Here is a 20,816-nt window from a genome sequence, read left to right as displayed (position 1 = left end):
ATTTAGGATAAATGTCACACACAATTAGTTTCCCATTTACCCCTAGATAAGAGTTGACTCTACATTTATTACATATGAGCAAACCTTTTCATGTTATTAAGAAATAGAAGAAAACATTTATATTTGTATTTCACAATTTAATATACAAAACAAAAACATTTTATTTTTTTAGAGATTTACAAATAATTTTTTGGCATCATCCCTGCACTCTTCAGAGGCTGAGCCTTAAATGAGAATCCAAAATGGTACAAACACACAGATCAATGTCCCTAAGATATTGTGGCTAATTTGATAGTCCAATGAAATGAGATTTCATAACAGCATTGTGTAGCATGCTGGGAAGCAATCAGATTGTAAACAATGGACATGGTAGAGATCAACTCTACTGTTAAAGCAAGGCCTATCCCTGGGTTGGGAAAAGATTTTAAGGCGAAAGGGACAAAAGATTCTCTCTTCAGAAATCCATTTCACCCTTCATCTGTTTTTCTCGAGACTCTGCCCAGGCTTTATTTAATGTCCTCTTCATCTCATCATCTCCTTCATCATAGATTTTCTTTAGAACATTCATAAGACCAGCACTGGGGTCCCCATCTGTGTCCATTGGAGGTGGGCTATGAGGGGGGGTATCAAAAACGCTTATTAAAATAACAATAAAATGGAAAAAAAGTTTTTTTTGACTTGCACAGTTATAGCCAAAACTTTTGGTTCCTTTCTCCATCCACAATTAGGATCTTTGAATCATTGAGTCCCTGTCCATTCCAGTGGCAAAACACAGAAGTTTGAGGACATTTTTCAAAAAGTCCCTTTTGGGCAGTTAAGCCTAGACAGTTGTCTATTAAAAATTATTTTGTAAACGGTAATGGTGGTTATATGTACAAATAGTCAGAACTACATGGTGATACCCACCATGATGCTCACAGGCATCCAGAGAGGATAGGGAAGCCCAGGACACATTGTGAGGAGGTGTAACCTTCCATAAAATTAAAATGAAATTAAAGTGATCACTTTAAAAGAAAACGGCAGAACTAAAAAGTAAAAAAAACTCTGGCTTCTATAGCACGTCAGTGCTGCCAAAATACAATATGCTTTAAACTGCTAAAAAAAAAAAAAATACTGCTTAAAAAAAAAAAATACAGACACTAAAAATAGGTCACTCTTGCTGGCCTCAAAATTTGCTAATTCTCTGCCTGTAATACTTAAGGCTTTTAAGTCACTGACCAAGTGATAAAGAGTTCAAAATTAATTTGCTGCTTGCTCCAAGACAAGCGCCCTGAAGGCATGCACAGTAAGAAGTCTTTGATCAGGATGCCCATGCAAGCAGCTCATGATATTACCACAAAGTAAAAAGGCACTACCATCAATATATAGACCAGTGAAGAAAATATTTCCCATTTACATTTTTTATTATTTGGGAAAACAGCAAAGTTCCTGTTGGAGTTACACTAGACATCACAGCAGTGATCATTTCTGTGCTGATTATTAAAGCCTTACTAGCACAAGACGCCATTTACGCTTACATTTACGCTTTTTTCACTGAAAGATTGGTCGGCATTCACTGGTGCTTACATTTATAACCATGTAAAGACCCATTTGCCATTTTAATTTGCCTTTCTTAGGTTTAATGTTCACAATAATTTGGAATATTTGGTTGTAATACTCACTTATTCTTCTCCTTGGTTTGTTTCTCAACTTGTGTTAAATATTCCCATTTGCTTTCAGATTTTTTCCGCAACATTATGAGTACAGTATCTGTCTTCACCTGACAAGAGAAAGCAAAGTATAATTTATCTATAGCAAAATATATTAAAAATGCATATTGGTGTCTTGCAAGATGAATTCAGGCAGAGTTGTGATGGTATAGGACAAGGAGTATGCTGTGGAACAGTCACAGAAGAAGTATTAATTTTATTAAACTTTGTTCTAAATATGTAAAGTAAAAATGGAAATCATATTATTAATATTAAACTCTATGTATATAGCGCCAACATATTACACAGCGGTGTATATTAAATAGGGGTTGCAAATGGCAGACACCGACACAGGAAGAGGAGAGGACCCTGCCCCGAAGAGCTTACAATCTAGGAGACGAGGCATCCCAATGAGATTTTTTTGATCTTCAAAGAGTTTCAAGTTCTGATTACAGATGTCTTGCTGTTACAACTATATTTCCGATATTTGAACTAAAAAAATGTAAATCTCATTTCTTGTTATTAATTTTGAATCTGCCAATATAAACAGCCAATATAAAAGGGCACCACCAAAACCATCCTAAACTACTTTAGGGAGGGACAATAAATGGAAACCAACTTCATTTTACACCAGCTTTGTCTTTAACAAACAGTGCAAACAAAAAGGGAATCAAACTTACTTTTCTTGAACTGTTTTCAGGTGCAATTGGCTTCAGAAGGTTATTAATAGTCATGGCATGATTCTTCCCATTTAGATCCTTCACCAATAATTCAAATGACCTGTGTTAACAAAAATAAGAAATGTTTAAAAACCTTACATACACATTTAGAATTTTAATGAAATGTTTGGTTAACTTTTTTTTTTTTTTTTAACTATTTTTGAGATTTGTCTGGGATAAACATTGGGCAGGTTCACATCTGTCTGTATGTCATGCGATTCTGTGCGACGCCCCACGGCTGACACCTCGACAACTATTCGAACACCCGCACTCTTAAAGAGCCAGTATCTGCACATGTCATAGCCTCTCCTAATAATTCACTATGGGGCTTAATATAGGAATTAGCTTAAGGGTTAAGAAGAAATAAAATAGAAAATAATTTACCAGAAAAATAAATACATTCGGATCAAAAATATTGAGGATGAATGAAAGTGTGGACACATTTACCACGTGGAGTAAACCTTTCATTTTTATGCTGTTTCTGCAGCATAAAAATGTCACAGTATAAACTAAAGATAGACTTATGTAGGATGATGCTTACGTGAAGTCTCTGATCACATGAATATAATGTAATGAAGTAAGTGGTTATATATATGTAAATTAGAAGAATGTGTGCATTATCCTCTCTTTCAGGATAATGATTGCAGATGTGTGCAGGTAATATAAAAAGTTACTAGAGGGGGCAGTTTTAAGCCACCAAAAACTAGTAAAAAGCTATTCTTAAATTTTGAATAGTCTGGGTTATTTATAATACATCATTATGCTTTAAACATTTTGAAAGAAACAGGGCCATAATTATTCATTTTCAAAGTAAAGAACTTCTGGAAGAATGCTGAAACAATAACACTACAATCTGATCAACTGCCCTAACCATTGCTTCCTCAGCATATTTTTGTCCTGGACATATACAATAGATATACATTGATTGCTAAATCAGTGACATCATCAAGGCACCCTTAGCTTACCTTTCTGTGAACAGGACTTGCACATTATCAACTGGAATGTTCTGAACGTCCTTCAAAGTAATATAGATTTTAACAAACTTATCAGATTGATCCCAGCCTAGAAAAAAAAAAAAAAAGACACAACACAAACTATCAGTACAAGAACACAATTTATAGACTCCATTTTAGCTAAAGAAGAAAAAAATGTCAATGTAGCCAAAGCATTAAACATTTGACTATAAAATGTACATTGACTGCAGCAAACTCTGCACGGGTTCAGTTTTGCCAGCATTATTTAGATTCCGAGCCACCATCTTGCATTGACACACCTCAGGGCGGTGGGCGGATTGTCTTAAGCTCAGACCTGCGATGGGAGAGTGGGCAGGTTCTGGCATCATGACGTTACTATGGGCATAAGTATCTTCCCCTTTGAGTAACACCCGGCTCCCCCCACATGCAGGGTCTGGAGCTGGTAAATTTAGTGGTCCATGAGTCCGAAAAGGTTTGTGACCATTGCTCTATATATTATGCATGTGCAGAAAGATCCAGATGCAACATAGCTACTGGCTGCCATGGTGTTTTCAATGCAAATGCAAAACTTATGAGAGTTTGGTACTTGCAGCCTCCTGGGATGTGTGACGTACATGTTCAGTCCCCAGCCTGTGTGACGTACATGTTCAGTCCCCAGCCTGTGGGACTAAACGTCACTCTCACATAGGTGAGAAACCAGCAAGGGAAATTAGGTAGAAAAAAATGCATTTAATTAAAATAAAAGAAACTCTACAAGAGGCAAGGGGAGGAAATAAAACATTACTGAACTGTCAGCTTTAAAGGGTAACCGCAGTTCTAACCTAACGTGCACCATAAGGTATGGCCTTCATCACATCAAAAATTACTTTCAGGTGAACCTGTATCTATAATAAATAAAAAGGTAAACTAACACCAATTCTGTAAAGCAGGCACCCCCCACCACCAGTTCCCCCCACCACCAGTAATATGCTATATCTTACTGCCCATGACACATTTGTATGGCATTCTGATGACTGCAGTCAATGCTATGTATTTGTATTTTAACATTTGCTATTCTCCTCACCATAGTTGATAATTTTCACTGTATATGTGCTGGACATAGGAGGGACAATGGCAGATGGCTTCTGGACTTCCATAGACTCTCCTGTTTGTTGTTGCTGCTTGTTAGTGATCTCGGTTTCCAGTTTACGTTGCTCCACATACAGGACATCTCGTACTCGTTTCCTTGTTGCCTTTTCCAGGAGCTGCTTTACTTCTTCCAGGTCCTTCTGAAGCTGAGTGGGGAAAAACATTTGTTTACATTTAATTCCTGACCATTCAAATAACAAGTACAAGGTAAGAGAAGCTCATTGTGCATGTTATTTAATGTTCAAGAAAGCCATAATGTAGCATAGAAGTTCCTCCCTTGTCTTCACAATGACCATTTCTCCACAAATCCTCACAATGCCTTTACAGAATTGGACAAGCTTCAAATTCATATTTCTCATCTGTCATCTGGTCTGGTTTTAAAAATATTGAACAATAACCTTTTTATAGCCAGGGGCAAATGCTGACCTCTGTTGTGTTTTGATTTGCTATTGGTCGGCAAGAAGTTGGACCCTGCACCCTCCCCCACCCCTCTACACTCTAGACAGTAACAATATTCTGCCATAGGAGTATTTTCATTAGCTGTATTGTTCTGGGGAAAATCCTAAATGATGTAGAAAGTTCAGCTACATCATTACAACATATAAACCAGTGATTTTCAACCACTGTGCCGTGGCACACGTGTGCCATGAGAGATCTTTAGGTGTACCGTGGGAAATTATCTAATTACCATTGTCGAGTGTCTGTGCTGTAGTGACTGGCAGAGTAATGTAATACTCTTCCATGTCAGTGGGTGGCAGTAGGTAACAGTTTTCTTGTTTATTCTTAGAGACAAAAGAATTAGCTACAGAGTGTCATTTTGTAACATTTTTGATTTGTGGTGTGCAGCAGGATTTTTTCAATGTAAAAAAATGTGCCATGGCTCAAAAAAAGTTGAAAAACACTGATATAAACATACAAAGAGGTTAGTTGGCCTTAAACCATGCAAGAAAAATTGGACTATGGCTATGATGGGGGCATTAGATTGCGAGCTCCTCTGTTACACACCATTGAACTCTGTAAAGAATTGCTGTATGGGAGCTCTAAGAATGAGAATGATAATATCAATAAACCTGGGGTTCAGAGGCAGCCTCACTGCCCCCCCCCCTCCAGCTCTGAATGCCCTGAGCTTACATGTATTACATGGGCTCTAAACCCGGCAAACTCACCTGTCTGCGTTCCAGCGTCATTGTCTATTATTTTGCTTCCCAATGATCTTCAGCCATCCTGATTGGTCGTGCTGGAAGGACATAATTATACTTCATCCAAGCACAGGCAGGGGAAGCCAGAAACGCCAGCTTTTCCTGCCAAAAAAGCTTACACATGCTTGTAATGCACAGCTCAGCTTTTTGCCAAAAACCTGGCACAATCAGGCAGGTAAGTCACATTACTGCAGCAGGAATATCGCCTGTTCCCTTTTGTAATGACCTGACGGATTGCACAATACAGAAGCAAGCAGCTGGCACCTTGATGGCCACTCACACTGTGGCATTTGCAGATTTGACAGTGGGTAGCAGTGAGCAGTATTTACCTGCTCACTGTCACCCCCATTCATTCTTTGGGCTGCTGCAGGTGGACGCTACATGTAGTATCTCCTCCGAGGATGCAGTGAATGTCCTGCAACCTCACTGCCAATCTGAACATAGCCTAAGAAAGCACAGAAGGTAGGCCACAGGTGAACCCACAGAGCTGTGTCCTATATTTGGCCCCTGGATTTTGGTAATGGTGCAAATTACCAATACTGCCTACACAAACACTTTATTAACCTCCCTGGCTGTAATCTCGAGTGTGGCTTGAGGTTAATTTTCAGTATCAAAAACAGTAACCCCGAGCCACACACGGGAGCGAAATTGTAAAAGGGATTGGAAAGCTTACCTGGTCCCCACGTGCCCGCGGTGTCCTCCAGTGATGCCCACCCGGCATCTGTGTGGGCTGGCGATGCTTCCCAGCATCTGCATCCCCTGCGTGTTGTGAACATTGTCTTTCTCTGTCACCTGATCTTGCACTGGGCAGGTACGCGATCAGAGAAAGAATCTCACTGTGCATGCACTAGATCAGCATCTCTTTCCCCTAGGAGGAAAAATGCCCCTTCTGCGCATGCCCAATATCAGGGCATGCGCAGAAGGAGCAGCCAGAGCCTTTCGGGGTGCATGACGTAGGTATTCCGGGAGGCTCTGCGCTCCCATTCAGCCTTGATCGCCGCGGTGGTACTTCACCCTTTTTTGAAAAAAAAAAAAAATGTTTTACTGCATATAGAAGTGTTGTTTACTCTTTTATGGAAAGTAAAATTTTGAGTTTAGGTATGCTTTAAAGCGTACTTAAACTCAGCAATTTCACTTTACATAAAAGGGTAGACAACACTTTTATGTTAAGTAAAAATTCTGTTTGTTTTTTAAGTGCAACATTTTTTTGCGCAAAGCCTCCTTGGATACCTACGTCACACATCCCAGAACGCTTTGGCCTTTTCGTGAAAAGGGAAAAAAATTGCCAATCTCTGGCATGCGCAGTGAGATCTGCAAGTTTTTCCAAAATACGTTGCCCAATCTAGCGCCTGGGTCAGGTGACGTAGGAAGAAGAACCTGAAAGAATTGGTGAAGATGGCACCATCCCGGCTCGCAGACAGATGCGGGGACTATGCGGGACCTGATGGAAGACACCTCCGGACTGATCGACTGCGGGAATAAAAGTGGATTTTTTTTGGATTTCTGCATTTTTTAGTTTACTTTTTCTTTAACATGAATGTCAACAGTTTCATCCATCTAAATAGGTATCACAGACTGGCTGCAACCATGACAAGGATGGTGTAAAATGGCCCCAAACCCTCCTCAGCCAACAGGGCCCCCACTCACAGTTCCACACAGGGGCCCACTGATCACTACAAGCCATTTGCTCTAGATCTTCATGATCTCCGGCATTGAATTGAACACATCGGATATATACTGAATCCCAATGGAAGTGAAAGATGATATCCCTGCTGGGAGCATGGGGGGCCGCATATTGGGATGCAAACGGTGCAAATATTGGGGTATCCAATACGTGGCACCAGACCGGAGATCAGACAGGGACATTCATGTCACATAATATTATTATTATTATTATTATTATTAAACAGTATTTATATAGCACCAACATATTACATAGCAATGTACATTTATTAGGGGTTGCAAATGACAGAGAGACACAGACAATACGAGCGGCCGCCATACAACCTCACACACGGACCATTTATACCAATGTGTGCCATGACCCGGCCTATGCTCATGCAGCCACAGAGCAATGCCAGCTCAGTGATAAAGAATGCAGCAAGTTTCCATTTCAGTCATTTAGGTGAATCCCCTGTGCACATGTATTACTATCTCAATGACAATGAATGAAGCCTGGGCCTGCTCAGGCTGCGTCCTCTTACCTCCAGCAATGCAGAATCCATGGCGAAGGCTTAATGTATCTCACCCAGCACAGAAGAACCAAAACACCTCACCACAGCCACTGACTGCCGCACACACCACACTCTGGAACCTTCCGCCGCTGACGTCACGTCACCCGCCTTGTTCGGCCCGGCCCCCTTATGAATTCTCACAGGTGATGGTTCTGGAAAATGCCAGAAATGTAATGCGACGGCCATTTTTTTGAAGTCCTATATAGGGAGGACAGGGTAGCTGCTACAGAATAATGGCTTGTTTTAGAAGACAAAAAAAAAGTAGGAACCGCGGGATCTCCAGCGTTCGGAATGGAGGTCAGCGGACGGTGCCATCTGAAAGAAATGTGGGATATGAATAATTGTGTGAGATGTTAGGACGCAGTTCTTGGCTTTTGATGAAGAGGTTTTAGGTATTGAAACAATTTAGGCTTCCCAGACTCCATCTTGTCAGAGCACAAGCAGCTGTCCTAGACTACCCTGCCCCCCCTTCAATTAAAGAGTGGACTGGTCACTTCGCTCTCACTGCTGCTTCTCCATTGCCACTAGGGGCGACATTTCGCCCACATTCCTCTGCCATCCATAGGCTGAGCCTATTTATGGGGGTTGCAAAGGCTCAGGGCTTGGCCTCTGCATTTATTTTTAACCCACAACACTAGCAATCATTTGTTTTTAGAACTAGGTTATAGATCTACCAGCCTTAAAATGCATGCATGTCCCAAATAATGGTTTAATACCAGTTACATTTGATTCCAAAAAATATAAACATTAATCCTGCCAGAAATCTTGTAAGCTCCTAACGTCCCTATTGTCCTATGTATTATAGAGCAGTGGTCATCAACCGGTGCTCCGTTAAAAAATTTTGAGGGTCCACAGCTCTGGCCAGTGCACCCTCGAGCAGGGTCAGGAGAAGGACCCCGCTGGGGGAACGCACCGACCAGAGCCGCGGACATCTACCGTGCAGTTCCCAGGCTCAGGGCGGGCTGTGTCCCTGAACATAACCCGCCCAACCGGAGAGTGGGGGGGTTATGTCATAATGACATCTGGGGGAGGATTCTCCCCGTTTTTTTAGTGACACCTGGCTCCCCGCGCATGCACGGCCAGGAGTCGGCAGTTTTAGTGGTTTGTAGAACCAAAATGGTTAGCGACCACTGTTATAGAACCAGGGCTGAAAGTACCTGCTGAAACATCAACGGAACCCCCAATCTCTAAAATGACCCATAATGCCAATACCAGTATGAGCCATTACCACAGGGCTAATATTGGGATATTTTACTTTATTAAATGGGATTTAAATAAAGCGCCAACATATTATGCAGGGCTGTACATTACATAGGGGTTGCAAATGACAGATACAGGAGGAGGGGACCCTGCCCAGAAGAGCTTTGGAGAGGGTAGTTTTTTTAAACACAGCATGTCCCTATTTGTAGAATTCACCAAATTATCCTGAATACTGCCACTTGCTCCTGCTGACAACGAAGGGATGTCCCTCACACTGAAAGTTCATTTCCTTTTTCCTAGACAAAATTTAAAACCCCAGATTTATACCATCTGATGAAAAAAAAAATATATATATTGGAGATGTGCAAGTGTTAAACTGCTGCATCCTGTTTCCTTACAAGCTTCCTTTGTTATTGCAACCCACCCTCACCATTCTATTTGCCTCAAAAGCCTACACCAAGATAACCCATTCACGGTGATCAAAGACTGAATAGGTGCGCAGAGCCTCCTGGGGATACCTATATCACATCCCAGGAGACTTGTGACTGCTCCTTCTGCACATGCCTGAGATTAGGCATGCGCAGAAGGAGCAATTTCCTACACTGAGGGGAAAGATCAGTGCAGGCTGGGTGGTGCCAAGTGCTTCCTCCACATCAGGACCCCATTAAGAAAAGTCCAGAGCAATTGAGGCATCTGCAGGATTTAAGAAAGCCATTTTTTTTTAATTTTTGGTTTAGTACTACTTTAAGCAGTTGACAGATCCTTATGTGCAGCTCAAAATAGAGAAACCCTCAAAAAATAAAAAAAATAAAAAAAACCACACACACACACACACACACAATGGCTGTTGCACCTGTCAAATGGACTCATTTTCTGCCCAGTTACACTCAAAAGGTTTTCATGCACCATCCATTTGGTACCCTTCAGTACAGGGGATTGCAACATCCCAAAACAATTATTAAACAGTATTTTATATAGGGCCAACCATCTTAGGCAGTGCTGTACATTAAATAGGGATGTCCAGTTTAGGCCTTTACACTGTGCACAAACTCTTAAGTCATCCATTTAAGACCAATTGACTTCGCCCTGAATTTCAGCCTTAACCACAAATCAGTCTTAATATTCTCCTTGATGCTGACATTTAAAACCAAAATTAGGGAAGCAGAAAAATACAGAAACAGTCACTGCTGATTACAAAGTGTGCAGGTCCAATGCTTTTATGATTTATGTGGCCTGGGACAAGCATGTAGCCATTTCATTTGGGACACCAGAAAATGCACGTCTGCTCCCCATCACTGATATCCTTTTTATGTTTTATCCAACAACTTTATACCATGTAGACCACACACAACCCATTAATCCATTGTGCCGATAATGCACAGCCAGCCATAAAAACTGCTTCTGTCACATTACATACCGGTTCAGTCTTTTTTTTTTTTGTAATACACAGGTGGCAGGGTTATGTTCTGACAAGTCAAAAACAGAAAATAAACCTTTCTGGTAACAAGTTTTATTTTACATTGTCACATAGCACAATATTTCAAACACATCTTGTAAGTTAACTTAAGGACAATGCACAATATTAATCAAGGTACAGAGCCATGCTGCAGCAACAGGAGATGGTGCCTTTGGGGTCTTCAGGATGAAATCTGTAAATCAGAGACAAGTTTTTAGCATCAATCAGAATATATAGACTTAATGATAGACAGGAAAAAAGGGAAGTCAGTACTTTAACTTTCATCTTTTATCAGTGAGAGAGTTCAAAGTATTTGTCATCATGCATCCCTTTAGATCAACACATATTTAGGATATACTCACAAGATTAATCTGCAGATCTGTGGCACAGACTCCCAGCTTTGTGCTGATTGACCTGTAAAATCCAAAATAGCAAATATTAATGCTTTGTACCAAATGCTGCCTATGAAATCTATAGTGCCTGTAAAATATGGAACAAATCATTACTATACAAAGATGTATGGATTATCAGCAGATTAATAGTCCAGGTACACCATTACCTTTGACTGAAATAGCCAGCAGTAGTAATGGGTGACTTAAATGCCATACAATGACCACTGCGGCCACCAAGCAACTTGTAGGGGGGAGAGTGCATTGTACAAAGTGCACTTGCAGTGGCATTTGAGATTTTGGTTGTAGTTGATGCAGCAAGAATATAAATGCAGATCCCCAGTGACATGCACAATATCTGGGAAAACCTAAAACATGTTTAAGCTCTAAAATGATGATTTAATGCCATCATATGCAAACCTGTATCTGGAGTGCAAGGTCTTTCCTTTTTGATTTTGAACTATATGCCATATGGGGGAGAGAAGTGACCATTTTTAGTCTACACTAGCAAGGGGCAGTTTACTCATGTGCATCTATGTAGACCATGTAACCTCAGAAAAAGGTGGAACGGTAAATGATGAAATCAGCTGGTTTCATATGGCAGAATCATTTTCATCACTGGTTACATGCCAATTGGTAGTGACAATTATACATTCTACACTTACCATAAACAAATGGTCCTGGGTCCGTTTATCATCCAACAAAGGAAAACCTAGGAAGCAAAAAATATTTTAGGGCAATGTTTCAGGATTACATTGAGAAAAATGTTACTTAGTTATAGTCTGTATCAGTGGGTTATGTTGTCCTCAACGTGATCAGAGACCTGATTCATAGTCATCATTTACAGACCACTGCGGTACACAGGGAAACGCCAGAAATTTGACTTTTAATGCAGTCATTGAAAGCTGTACACTCTTAGTGCCAATGCTTAAATAACCTCGCTATAGAAATATGTAGTATTATATATGCATAAGACATCTATTATAAGTCTAATAGCATGTCAGATCAGCTAAAACATACATTCAATCACTTTTGCCAAGATACTTACCACCTTCAAAAGCCACATTCCCTCAGACATGGTATGTCAACTGTAGTCAGGCCTACAAAACAAAAGATTGATCCCATTAAACTCATTGTTGTTCCTGTGCCAGAAATAAGCCATCTACGTTTTTAGAATGTATCAGATAGGAGCGAAAGACTGATCTTCACAGTAATCAGCTGAACTATGTGTTCATCATATACATTCTGACTTTAATAGAGAGGGGAAAAAAAAAAAAAATAACTTACCGCTTTCTAAGTCTTTCTCTGTAGTAACATTCCAACTGTAGCCAGGCCTACAAAATAACAGATTGATAGAATTGAGCCTATTGTACAATAGTTCCAATACATGCTTCTAAGCAGCTTAGTCTGTTGTAATAGCTGCGAGACATTTAAACTACAAATTCTTATAAAGCTGACTGCATTGGACAATGTACAACTATATAGAATAGCAGATCCATAGGGGATGCCAAGAATATAGTCTCACTTATCTATATGAAGGCCTGTTTTATCATCAAAAAACTAAGACAGGATTTATCAGATAGGAGCGAAAGACTGTTCACCACTGTCAGTCTGATGAACTATGGAATCATCATATTATCCTGTGTGCAATGGTATCCCCCCACTCCGTAATTCAGCAAAGCTTTTTAACACTAAACTCACCTTAACATTTCATTCTCTTGACGTCACAAAACCTGAAAACAAAAAACACCATTAAACCAATCTTTGTCAAGCGGACAGTTTCAGCTAAACCAAGACGGTACACATCAGAAGAAGGTTTCTTTCATTCTTATTCAGAGAGATTCCCATTGATAAGTTTAACAGATCATCATAGTGCAAGAGCATAGTACAGAAAGATAATTCTTAAGTACTCACATGAAGAGAGCCATCATAGTATCACAGCATCTGAAATAAATAAAAGTCAGAGAAATGAAGAAACGTTCACAGGGTTTTAGATGGGTTGCTTAGTCATTGAAAACCCCCACCCAGCAACATTTGACCCCTGCCAAACACAGCAAATTAAAGCAGCATTGACTGAAAGACAAAGCTGCGATTTCTGACTCTGTAAAAACACCCCTTGCCAAACTGATGTTCTGAACCTTGGCCCTTATTACTCCTTCTGAATCACTGACCCAGAACAATCAGCAAGCTCAGGAGTTGAGATAACTGACACCTGTTATCTGCATGCATAAAGGTGAGACAAATCAACACCCAGATGTAATTACTGAATTATTGCCTAACAATTTTTAGTGGCAAGCCTGCAAATGTGCACAGAGCTATATAGCTCCATACACTGAACTAGGTGGTTAACTTGGTTTGCACAAAGAACTTAAAACTAACTGCAATTCCTGCTTCCAGCATAACTGCTAACTTCCCCAAGAGAACATTTAAATACTAGTTTCCTATATTGTTAAAACTGTTAAGCTGAACAAGTTAAGGTAATGCATTATTTCCAAAACTGCTTTTTCAGTTAGCAACAACATTGAAATAGTTCCCCCCCTTTATACAAGAATGCAAGGATGTCAAACTGGATAAGCCTCAGTGTCATTAATGGTGTCAGAAATCACTTCTGTCCACTACTCTTACAGCATCATTGGCTTATATTTGATAAATTAGATCTGAAAATGAGATGTATTGTTTAGAATGATGCTTACCAGTTAAGGCCATCTCATGCCAACAATTTTCTTCCCTTTTCATTCATCTTAGACTGTAATAAAACAAACAAGAAGATAAAGCATGCTTTCAATAAGCTTTGCACACAGTAGTTTTATTCTTAACCTTTCCCATAATGAACTGAAAGTCTATACTGCAGGCACAGCATCTCGGGGGCTCTGCAAGTCAAAGGGCAGCCAGATGGTGCATTATGTAGGACATCTCATTTTAACAGCTTTCAATTCATTAAAGGCTTTTTTTAATTTCTGGTGATTACCTCAGAAAAAAGTGGAACGGTAAAGGGTATAATCAGCCTTTATCATATGGCAGAATCAGTTTCATCACCGGTCACCAGCAAGTCATACATATACACAAGTGTAAAAAGACCACAAACTTACCAGAAAAGTAAAACGCCACTGATGCACCTAGAGGAATAAAGAAATCCAAGATGTTAGCACCGCTAGAGCCAGGGATTGGTGCATGCACATTATTAGAGCTCTGAAGGTTGGGTCAGTAATAAAACAAGTCCACATGTATATTTCAGGTCAGACATTTGGGACATCATATACAACCAACAGAGCACAACTACATGCAGGTGACTAGTGCAGAGATTAAATCTGAAATCTGAACTAGCAAACCATTGTTTATTTGCATCTGCACCAGCTATCAATTCAGTCAGCAATGCTTGGTAAACCCTACATGGTAGCACTTCTGTTGCTCTTCATCCTATGCACCCGACTGCAGTGGCTATGTCCCAACTTCGCCTTAAAGTCCTAAAACATGAAGCGTTATTACTGCAACCCATGACATGTGATGAAGCATGAACTAAACCCATGCCAAAACTAGAACATTGGATACTAGTTAGCACACAAGCCAATAGAAATTTAATGTTCATGCTATACAGTATGAAACATACTCAAATTCTGAACTGTAATAAAGTAACTCCTAATTAGTTTAATATTGGATTCTACTGAACCTTATCAGTTCTTACCTTCTTTTGGGAGACCATAGATATTGGAGAAAACAATTACTTGACCTGCAATTCAAAGAAAAATACCTTAGAAGGTGGGAAATTGTAACAGAGATAAACAAGATTTAAAGCATTTGTGTCAGATAGAGCTAATAACAAACCTCCATGGGGTTGTCAGTCTGTTAAAGCATCATCATTTACAGGAACATGTTTCAAGTCAGCCTGGGCCATTTAAAGTATTTCAGGTATAGATGTGAACCAGAGCAGTTCTAGCCAAGAATCAGCAGATACTCTCAAGAAAGTGCTGAACCTGGACATGTGTAACCCTTAAACTTCTGCCCTCTGTTGTGTCAGTCTAACCAGTCCATAAACCTTTACTGCAAGCCCAGTCCCTCTAACCCGCACTGCTTAAAAAACCAGGGTGGGAGTTGAACAGATTATTTACTTACTCATCAAGTCTTCCCCTTTTCTTCTGCTGCTGTATACTTGCTATGGAAACCTGCAAAGAAAAGCCAAATGTTAGTAAAAGGCTTGTAACCTTTACCCCTTTAGACCTTCCCAGTAGACAGACACATCAGATAGGAGCGAAAGACAGGTTGTATTCATCACTGTACATCTGCTGAACTATGTTTTCATCCTTGTGTCTGAATAGTTAAAAGCTTCTTTTACTGAGAACTATGGCCTACTGCAAGCCCTAAACTCCGCCAAGAACAGTTTGCACTGAGTAAACATGAATTGTTTGTACTGCAAGGCTTTTGTGAGATTCAGTAGCGAGTATCCCAAAAGCTTGCATATCCAAAAAATCAAAACCTACGATACTAACTTTATATTTGTCATTGAATGTGACTAGTCCCCGTTGCCTGCAGGCATACATTTGCATAGTACATTTAGGCCGCCGAAACCATTAGCAGCCATGAACTATATTTTAGAATGACTTCCAACACTGTGCTAAAATACCTCAATCTGCCAAGAAGACAGCACTAAAATAAAATGTTACAAACCTTTTTGTTTCGTGTTTCTTTGAAGTTTTAGATCAAGTAGTAGGTGGAAGCATCTTTGACCTAAAAAGTCAAGAAAAAAAAAAAAATGAAGGCGACAAATACAAACTTGAAGAAGCTTTGTAAATTTTTACACTGCATCAGTGAAGAATATTTCCCTCAGTCTTATTCGGAGAGATTCCCATTGATTTATTTCAAGTCATCATGTACAGCTCAAGATCTCATATTGAGAAAGTATTAAGAAATCACCACTTACCCAAGCATATTGTAGCACAAGGAATCGGATTCTGCCTCTAAAACACAAAACAAAGGATCTTTAGGAGAGAAGCAAACAGGAGCAGGTTCTTTACAGCTTCACTTTGTAATGCCTCAGAACATATATAGGTGGTAAGCTCTCTCGTCATCCTGACAGTCAAGAGTAGCAAATAAGGCGTCATCATAGAAGCATTACAGAATATACAGTATATTTAGGACCCCTAACTCTTTACTGTAAAAAAAGCTTTGGAAAAGGACCCAATAAACATTATACTGAGGTTCCAATATCTCACAAATGAACAGGGAGGGGGACAAATTAGTAGTGGAACATTTAACAAATAGTCTAGGTTGGTATGTTATGAAATAGCTCTACTTCTACATAACACAGCAGAGTATATATAAACCTAAACTCCTAGCAAAGCAGTAAAATTGCATTCAACTTACCAATATGAAAAATGTTGGATGCAACCTTGAACTATGTTCAGAATAATAGCAGTGACTAAAGTATAAGATCTATATGATGGCTTTTACATACAGGCAAACACACTGGGAACTATTGGACGAAGGAATTGGGCTGGTCAGACCATAACATCAAATTCGTTGGTCTGAAAAGTAGATGTTGCTTGTGTTTGAGGTAGAGGTCTTGTTGAAACACCTTTTTTAAGGGCATTTCTCTTTGGCATAAGGTAACATGACTGCCTCAAGTATTTTTGATGTATTCACACTGATCAATGATCCCTGGTATGCAATAAAAAGAAAACATCCCCATATCATGATGCTTGCACCACCATGCTTCACTGTGTGCTTTGGCTTGAATTCAGTGTTTGGGGCTCATCTGACACACTGGCAACCTGTCTAGCCTCTTTAGAGCATTTCTTTTGTTTCAACATTGGTACTTTGCGGCGGCCTTTTGCCAAGTGCTTGGCTTCACATAGGCGCCTTCTAATTGTTACAGCACTCACAGGTAAGTTTAGATCTTCTTTAATCTTCCTGGAGTTAGTCATTGGCTGAGTCTTTGCCATTTTAGCTATTTTTCTATCCATTCGAATGGTAGTTTTCCGTTTTCTTCCACGGCTTTCAGGTTTTGGTTGCCATTTTAAAGCATTTGAAATCATTTTAGCTGAGCAGCCTAGCATTTTCTGCACTTCTTGATATGTTTTGCCCTCTTGAATCAACTTTTTAATTAAATTACGCTCTTCTTCTGAACAATGTTTTGAACGACCCATTTTACTCAGATTTTAAAATAGAAATAAACCATAACCAGCATGTACAACATTTGCCAACTTTCTTCCTTAAATAAAGGCTGTAAGACATTATCTTTAACCTCATTAACTGATCTACACATCGCTACTATTTTGAAAAGCCATTTCAATTTATGAGTCAGTTACAAAGATTCAGCAGCACAGCATGCATGTCATAACTGTTAGTTTTCTAAATACTCTACTACACTTACTAGTAAATATGCCATGTAGAAAATAATATCTACCAGAATGATCAGTGATGTTGGACTGCTATTATTCTGAACACATTCATTCGGGCTGCTAGGATCCCGAACACATTCTGTCCATCTGTGTGATGACCTGTAACAAAATTAGATCCCAGTTAGCAATTTTGAAAATGATTACTACCAAAATATATTATATAATTAGCATGAGCCTGTAAAACAGATAAGTTTTTGCTAGCTTCTTACTGACGATTCCAACTAACTGGCTGAAACAGACGATTGCTGCACCAAGGTCAGTGACAGATATATATAGATATAGCTATCTATCCAAGTCCATAGTCATGTCACTGGCTGTGCTTCAATCTAATAGCCCTACCATAGTCATTGGTTTTTAATAAAGTCTAGGAGCAATTTTTTGTGGGGAAGCAAGTTAATATAACTGCATGTTTTTGGAAGGAATATAAGTGTTTCCCCCTGTCATTGGGTGGCAGCCCCTGTATTGTAACCCAACTTCAGTAATCACCCAAAAACAGCCGGGTGGTTACTGAAAAGTGTTGGGTGGTGTGCCTGACTAAAAGGGCTGGGGAGAACACCGATGTATAAGAGATTCTCTGTATTTCTCATTCTATTCTCACTAGATTGATCAATAGTTACCATTTAGAACAGGTAGAGGAACATTTACCAAACAGAATCAATATCCTTTTTTGCAAACTCACCTACCAGTCTTCTGTCCTAAAACCCTCACTACTTCCCACCAATCCATATCTCCCCTCCTTTTGTGTGATACTTCCCACAACTCCCAGTGTAAGCTCTTCAGGGCAGGGTCCTCTCCTGTATCACTGTCTGCATCTGCCATTTGCAACCCTTCAATGCACACTGGCACTATATAAATCCTGATTATTATTAGGAATCATGTCAATATGCTAAACACACTTTACACTGCCATGCCATTTTTTTAACCTGCACCACACAATATTTCTGTTCTAGGTAATAAAATTGGTGCATGTCATAGGCTACAAAAAGAACAATTTCACATATTAAGAATCTTTTTCCAGCCACATTAGGAGGCACAAAAATAAAAAAGGTAAAATACAAGATTTTAGACCAGTGTTCCGTTTGAAAAAATGTCACTATTACAGATTACCAAAATGATCATTGGTGTCAGACTGACTCAAGAGTCCTCTAGGAACCCCTGGAAACTTCAGGAGGAAAACCCAAGTGCTCTTTTCAATAGAGAAGGAGAGGATGCAGGGCCTGGCTGTGGCCTAGATTGTAAGCTCTTCTGGGCAGGATCCTCTCCTCCTCCTGTGTCACTGTCTGTATCTGTTTGTCATTTGGAACCCCTATTTAATGTACAGCACTGCTTAATATGTTGGCGCTATAAAAAAAATCCTGTTTAATAATAAAAAAATAAATAAAAAATGCCTGCTCAGAGACGTTGGTAAACATCATTATCATTCAGATGTCCCTACCAACATAACTTTCATCATCTTAGGCATCAATATAAAGAATATACACTTTGCTGAGAGCAAGCCAGATCTGCATGGAATGAAGCATGGCTGCAGCCAACACAATCCACATCCATCCTTCCCCAACACAGCTCATTATTGTACCCAACAAAGCAATAAGGCAAAGCAGAGCATGAGATATAATATGCAATGAATATTAACATAAAACTTACTATAGCCAGCAGATGCTGCAAGATGACACTCACCCATTTCCATGGCAGAGGAGGACGGAAAGAGAACTAAGCGGATCAGTGGCAGGTCAATATATAGGCAGAATATCCCGGATGTGACGCCAAGGAAGAGATCTCGCGAGACTTCCATAGTACTCGTCCAATAAACTTCCAGCGTGAAAAGTGTCGCTTCAGCCAGGGGGTTCAGACATTTTGTTGGTTAGTATATAACTCCTGGAATGCTTTCCCCCGACATTATTTGTAATTAATAAAAGGATACTGAAGATTGAAAATGTTTATTTATTGCGATAAACTCAGGGTGCTGGTGTATGTGTGAATGGTCTAGGATTAGTTTCATAGTCTGCCTATGGTAAGGCTTAGTTTTAGATTTTATTACATTGTATCTGGATTTTTTTTTTTTAGAACAATGCAAATTTTATTCATGAATAACGGATTTTATGATTTTATGAACAGCAGAAGCAATCTTCTTACACTGGTGGTCGACAGAAAAATTTGTACATTATTTGCAATTTTTATGTTTTATTAATAATAAAACAAAAATAATATCCTAATAAATTCTTATATTCTGAATGACAATTTTCACCTTTATATTCCTCTAAATTCATAAACTGTACTAGAGGCGGAAAAACAAGGGAGGAGCAGCGTGAGGTCAGTGTAGTGTTAAGTTGTATGAGGCAACCATTGCCGAGCCATATGCTTCAGTATTGTTTCCACCATTACAACAGTCACCCAGCTCTGCCAATACCGATTCTCATCCAATTGCTTTATTTTATTTGTTTATTTCTCAGATGCTCTTTTAGGTAAATATGACCTGAACTGTGTATTTTCTTTACCTATTATATTTAATGGCATCAAATAGTTTGACTTTGATAATTATAATTTCTTGTTTGGTTTTAGATTCGAATGAAATAAACCCATAATGAGTGAGAAAAAGAAAACAAATATTTTGAATTTCCTTAGTAGTAGCAAAAATAATGCAACAAATGATAATAGTAACAATAGTGATACTTCACTTAACCGTGAGCTGATCAATGAATCCGAGCCTCTGCAGTCTTTGTCAGGCACCATTAGAAAGATCATTATTTTACAAATGTATTTATCTTTTTAAAACAACATTCATAGTAATAATCCGCTGGATTTAAAATTCTGAATTTAGTGGTCCGCAAGGTCTAAAAGGTTGGCGACCCCTGGTCTGTTTCAGGTTGTCACTGCTGCCTTGCATTAATTCATGTGTTATACAGCAGGGTGACATAACCAGTTGTAAGGCAGCCCAATCATCTGCATGCCTTACACTTGCAATTTTTAATAACATTTCTCTTTTGCAACATAGTACGTTACCACATATTGAGATGCAATGCAAGTACACTAAGAATAAATGGAACCCCCATTCATTGTCCTTTCCCTGCCTGTTCAATACTGTTTGACGGTCATGTGATCTTGGTATTATTTTTCTTCTGCTCAATCATTTTTTTAATTCCCTTAAACACAGACCCCTGGCTGCCCAATGTCATGCATGATATTGAGGGGGAAGGAAATGCCAATCTCACGGATGCGCAGTGTGAGATCGGGTGACAAAGCCGAAGGATGAAGACAGCAAGATGGTGGCACCCAGCACTTCCTCTACAGCGGGGTGAAGGAGATTTCCAGAATGGTGCGGGATCGAGGTATCTGAAGGATTGAGGGTTTGTTAGTTTTTTATTTTCAGTATAGTTCCGCTTTTAGGCTCATATGGGAATTTAGTTATTGGGGTTGCATCTTGTATAAACAAGTTA

The 20,816-nt window shown here is 39.4% G+C and overlaps 1 protein-coding gene, 1 long non-coding RNA gene and 11 other non-coding genes across 16 annotated transcripts; all 13 read right to left on the bottom strand.

Moving 5' to 3' along the window:
• Positions 1–116: 116 nt before the first annotated feature.
• On the bottom strand, positions 117–8,071 carry CACYBP (calcyclin binding protein). Its single transcript, XM_072419725.1, has 6 exons — positions 7,913–8,071; positions 4,445–4,655; positions 3,373–3,469; positions 2,369–2,468; positions 1,662–1,759; positions 117–611 (listed from the first exon to the last, which is right to left on the bottom strand). The coding sequence occupies exons 1-6, from the start codon at positions 7,931–7,933 to the stop codon at positions 455–457; spliced, it is 684 nt and encodes a 227-aa protein (XP_072275826.1). The 5' UTR covers positions 7,934–8,071; the 3' UTR covers positions 117–454.
• A 2,565-nt stretch (positions 8,072–10,636) lies between these two features.
• On the bottom strand, positions 10,637–19,094 carry LOC140336543 (uncharacterized). 4 transcript variants are annotated; one of them, XR_011921901.1, is made up of 15 exons: positions 19,060–19,094; positions 16,346–17,481; positions 15,903–15,939; positions 15,650–15,709; positions 15,098–15,147; positions 14,670–14,714; positions 14,077–14,103; positions 13,681–13,733; positions 12,902–12,931; positions 12,689–12,720; positions 12,275–12,321; positions 12,036–12,087; positions 11,653–11,699; positions 10,961–11,012; positions 10,637–10,791 (listed from the first exon to the last, which is right to left on the bottom strand). It is a non-coding gene; the product is annotated as an uncharacterized lncRNA (long non-coding RNA). The 4 variants fall into 4 exon arrangements; XR_011921903.1 differs by having other exon boundaries at positions 17,355–17,481; XR_011921902.1 differs by lacking the exon at positions 19,060–19,094 and adding an exon at positions 19,027–19,045.
• On the bottom strand, positions 10,858–10,929 carry LOC140337517 (small nucleolar RNA SNORD81). Its single transcript, XR_011922059.1, has one exon. It is a non-coding gene; the product is annotated as a small nucleolar RNA SNORD81 (small nucleolar RNA).
• LOC140337528 (small nucleolar RNA SNORD47) lies at positions 11,536–11,611 on the bottom strand. Its single transcript, XR_011922070.1, has one exon. It is a non-coding gene; the product is annotated as a small nucleolar RNA SNORD47 (small nucleolar RNA).
• On the bottom strand, positions 12,160–12,234 carry LOC140337533 (small nucleolar RNA snR60/Z15/Z230/Z193/J17). Its single transcript, XR_011922074.1, has one exon. It is a non-coding gene; the product is annotated as a small nucleolar RNA snR60/Z15/Z230/Z193/J17 (small nucleolar RNA).
• On the bottom strand, positions 12,554–12,630 carry LOC140337535 (small nucleolar RNA snR60/Z15/Z230/Z193/J17). Its single transcript, XR_011922076.1, has one exon. It is a non-coding gene; the product is annotated as a small nucleolar RNA snR60/Z15/Z230/Z193/J17 (small nucleolar RNA).
• On the bottom strand, positions 12,787–12,864 carry LOC140337519 (small nucleolar RNA SNORD79). Its single transcript, XR_011922061.1, has one exon. It is a non-coding gene; the product is annotated as a small nucleolar RNA SNORD79 (small nucleolar RNA).
• On the bottom strand, positions 13,561–13,625 carry LOC140337550 (small nucleolar RNA SNORD75). The gene has a single exon (XR_011922090.1). It is a non-coding gene; the product is annotated as a small nucleolar RNA SNORD75 (small nucleolar RNA).
• LOC140337529 (small nucleolar RNA SNORD47) lies at positions 13,953–14,028 on the bottom strand. The gene has a single exon (XR_011922071.1). It is a non-coding gene; the product is annotated as a small nucleolar RNA SNORD47 (small nucleolar RNA).
• On the bottom strand, positions 14,185–14,249 carry LOC140337546 (small nucleolar RNA SNORD78). The gene has a single exon (XR_011922087.1). It is a non-coding gene; the product is annotated as a small nucleolar RNA SNORD78 (small nucleolar RNA).
• Positions 15,215–15,295, bottom strand: LOC140337534 (small nucleolar RNA snR60/Z15/Z230/Z193/J17). The gene has a single exon (XR_011922075.1). It is a non-coding gene; the product is annotated as a small nucleolar RNA snR60/Z15/Z230/Z193/J17 (small nucleolar RNA).
• LOC140337518 (small nucleolar RNA SNORD79) lies at positions 15,780–15,860 on the bottom strand. The gene has a single exon (XR_011922060.1). It is a non-coding gene; the product is annotated as a small nucleolar RNA SNORD79 (small nucleolar RNA).
• Positions 18,766–18,845, bottom strand: LOC140337530 (small nucleolar RNA SNORD74). Its single transcript, XR_011922072.1, has one exon. It is a non-coding gene; the product is annotated as a small nucleolar RNA SNORD74 (small nucleolar RNA).
• Positions 19,095–20,816: the final 1,722 nt, after the last annotated feature.

Source organism: Pyxicephalus adspersus, chromosome 8 (genome assembly GCF_032062135.1).
Source record: "Pyxicephalus adspersus chromosome 8, UCB_Pads_2.0, whole genome shotgun sequence".
Classification (NCBI taxonomy): Eukaryota; Metazoa; Chordata; class Amphibia; order Anura; family Pyxicephalidae; genus Pyxicephalus; species Pyxicephalus adspersus.
Note: the sequence above shows the minus strand (reverse complement) of the source record. Positions and strands in the feature narration are given on the sequence as shown.

What these genes read in the sequence shown, in the direction of transcription:
- CACYBP (XM_072419725.1), bottom strand. Translation starts at nt 7,933, where the DNA reads ATGGATTCTGCATTGCTGGAG. An exon ending in CTGAAAACAGTTCAAGAAAA is followed by an intron (nt 1,760 to 2,368) that starts GTAAGTTTGATT and finishes TTCTCTTGTCAG; the next exon opens with GTGAAGACAGATACTGTACT. An exon ending in CAAACCAAGGAGAAGAATAA is followed by an intron (nt 612 to 1,661) that starts GTGAGTATTACA and finishes CCCCCCTCATAG; the next exon opens with CCCACCTCCAATGGACACAG.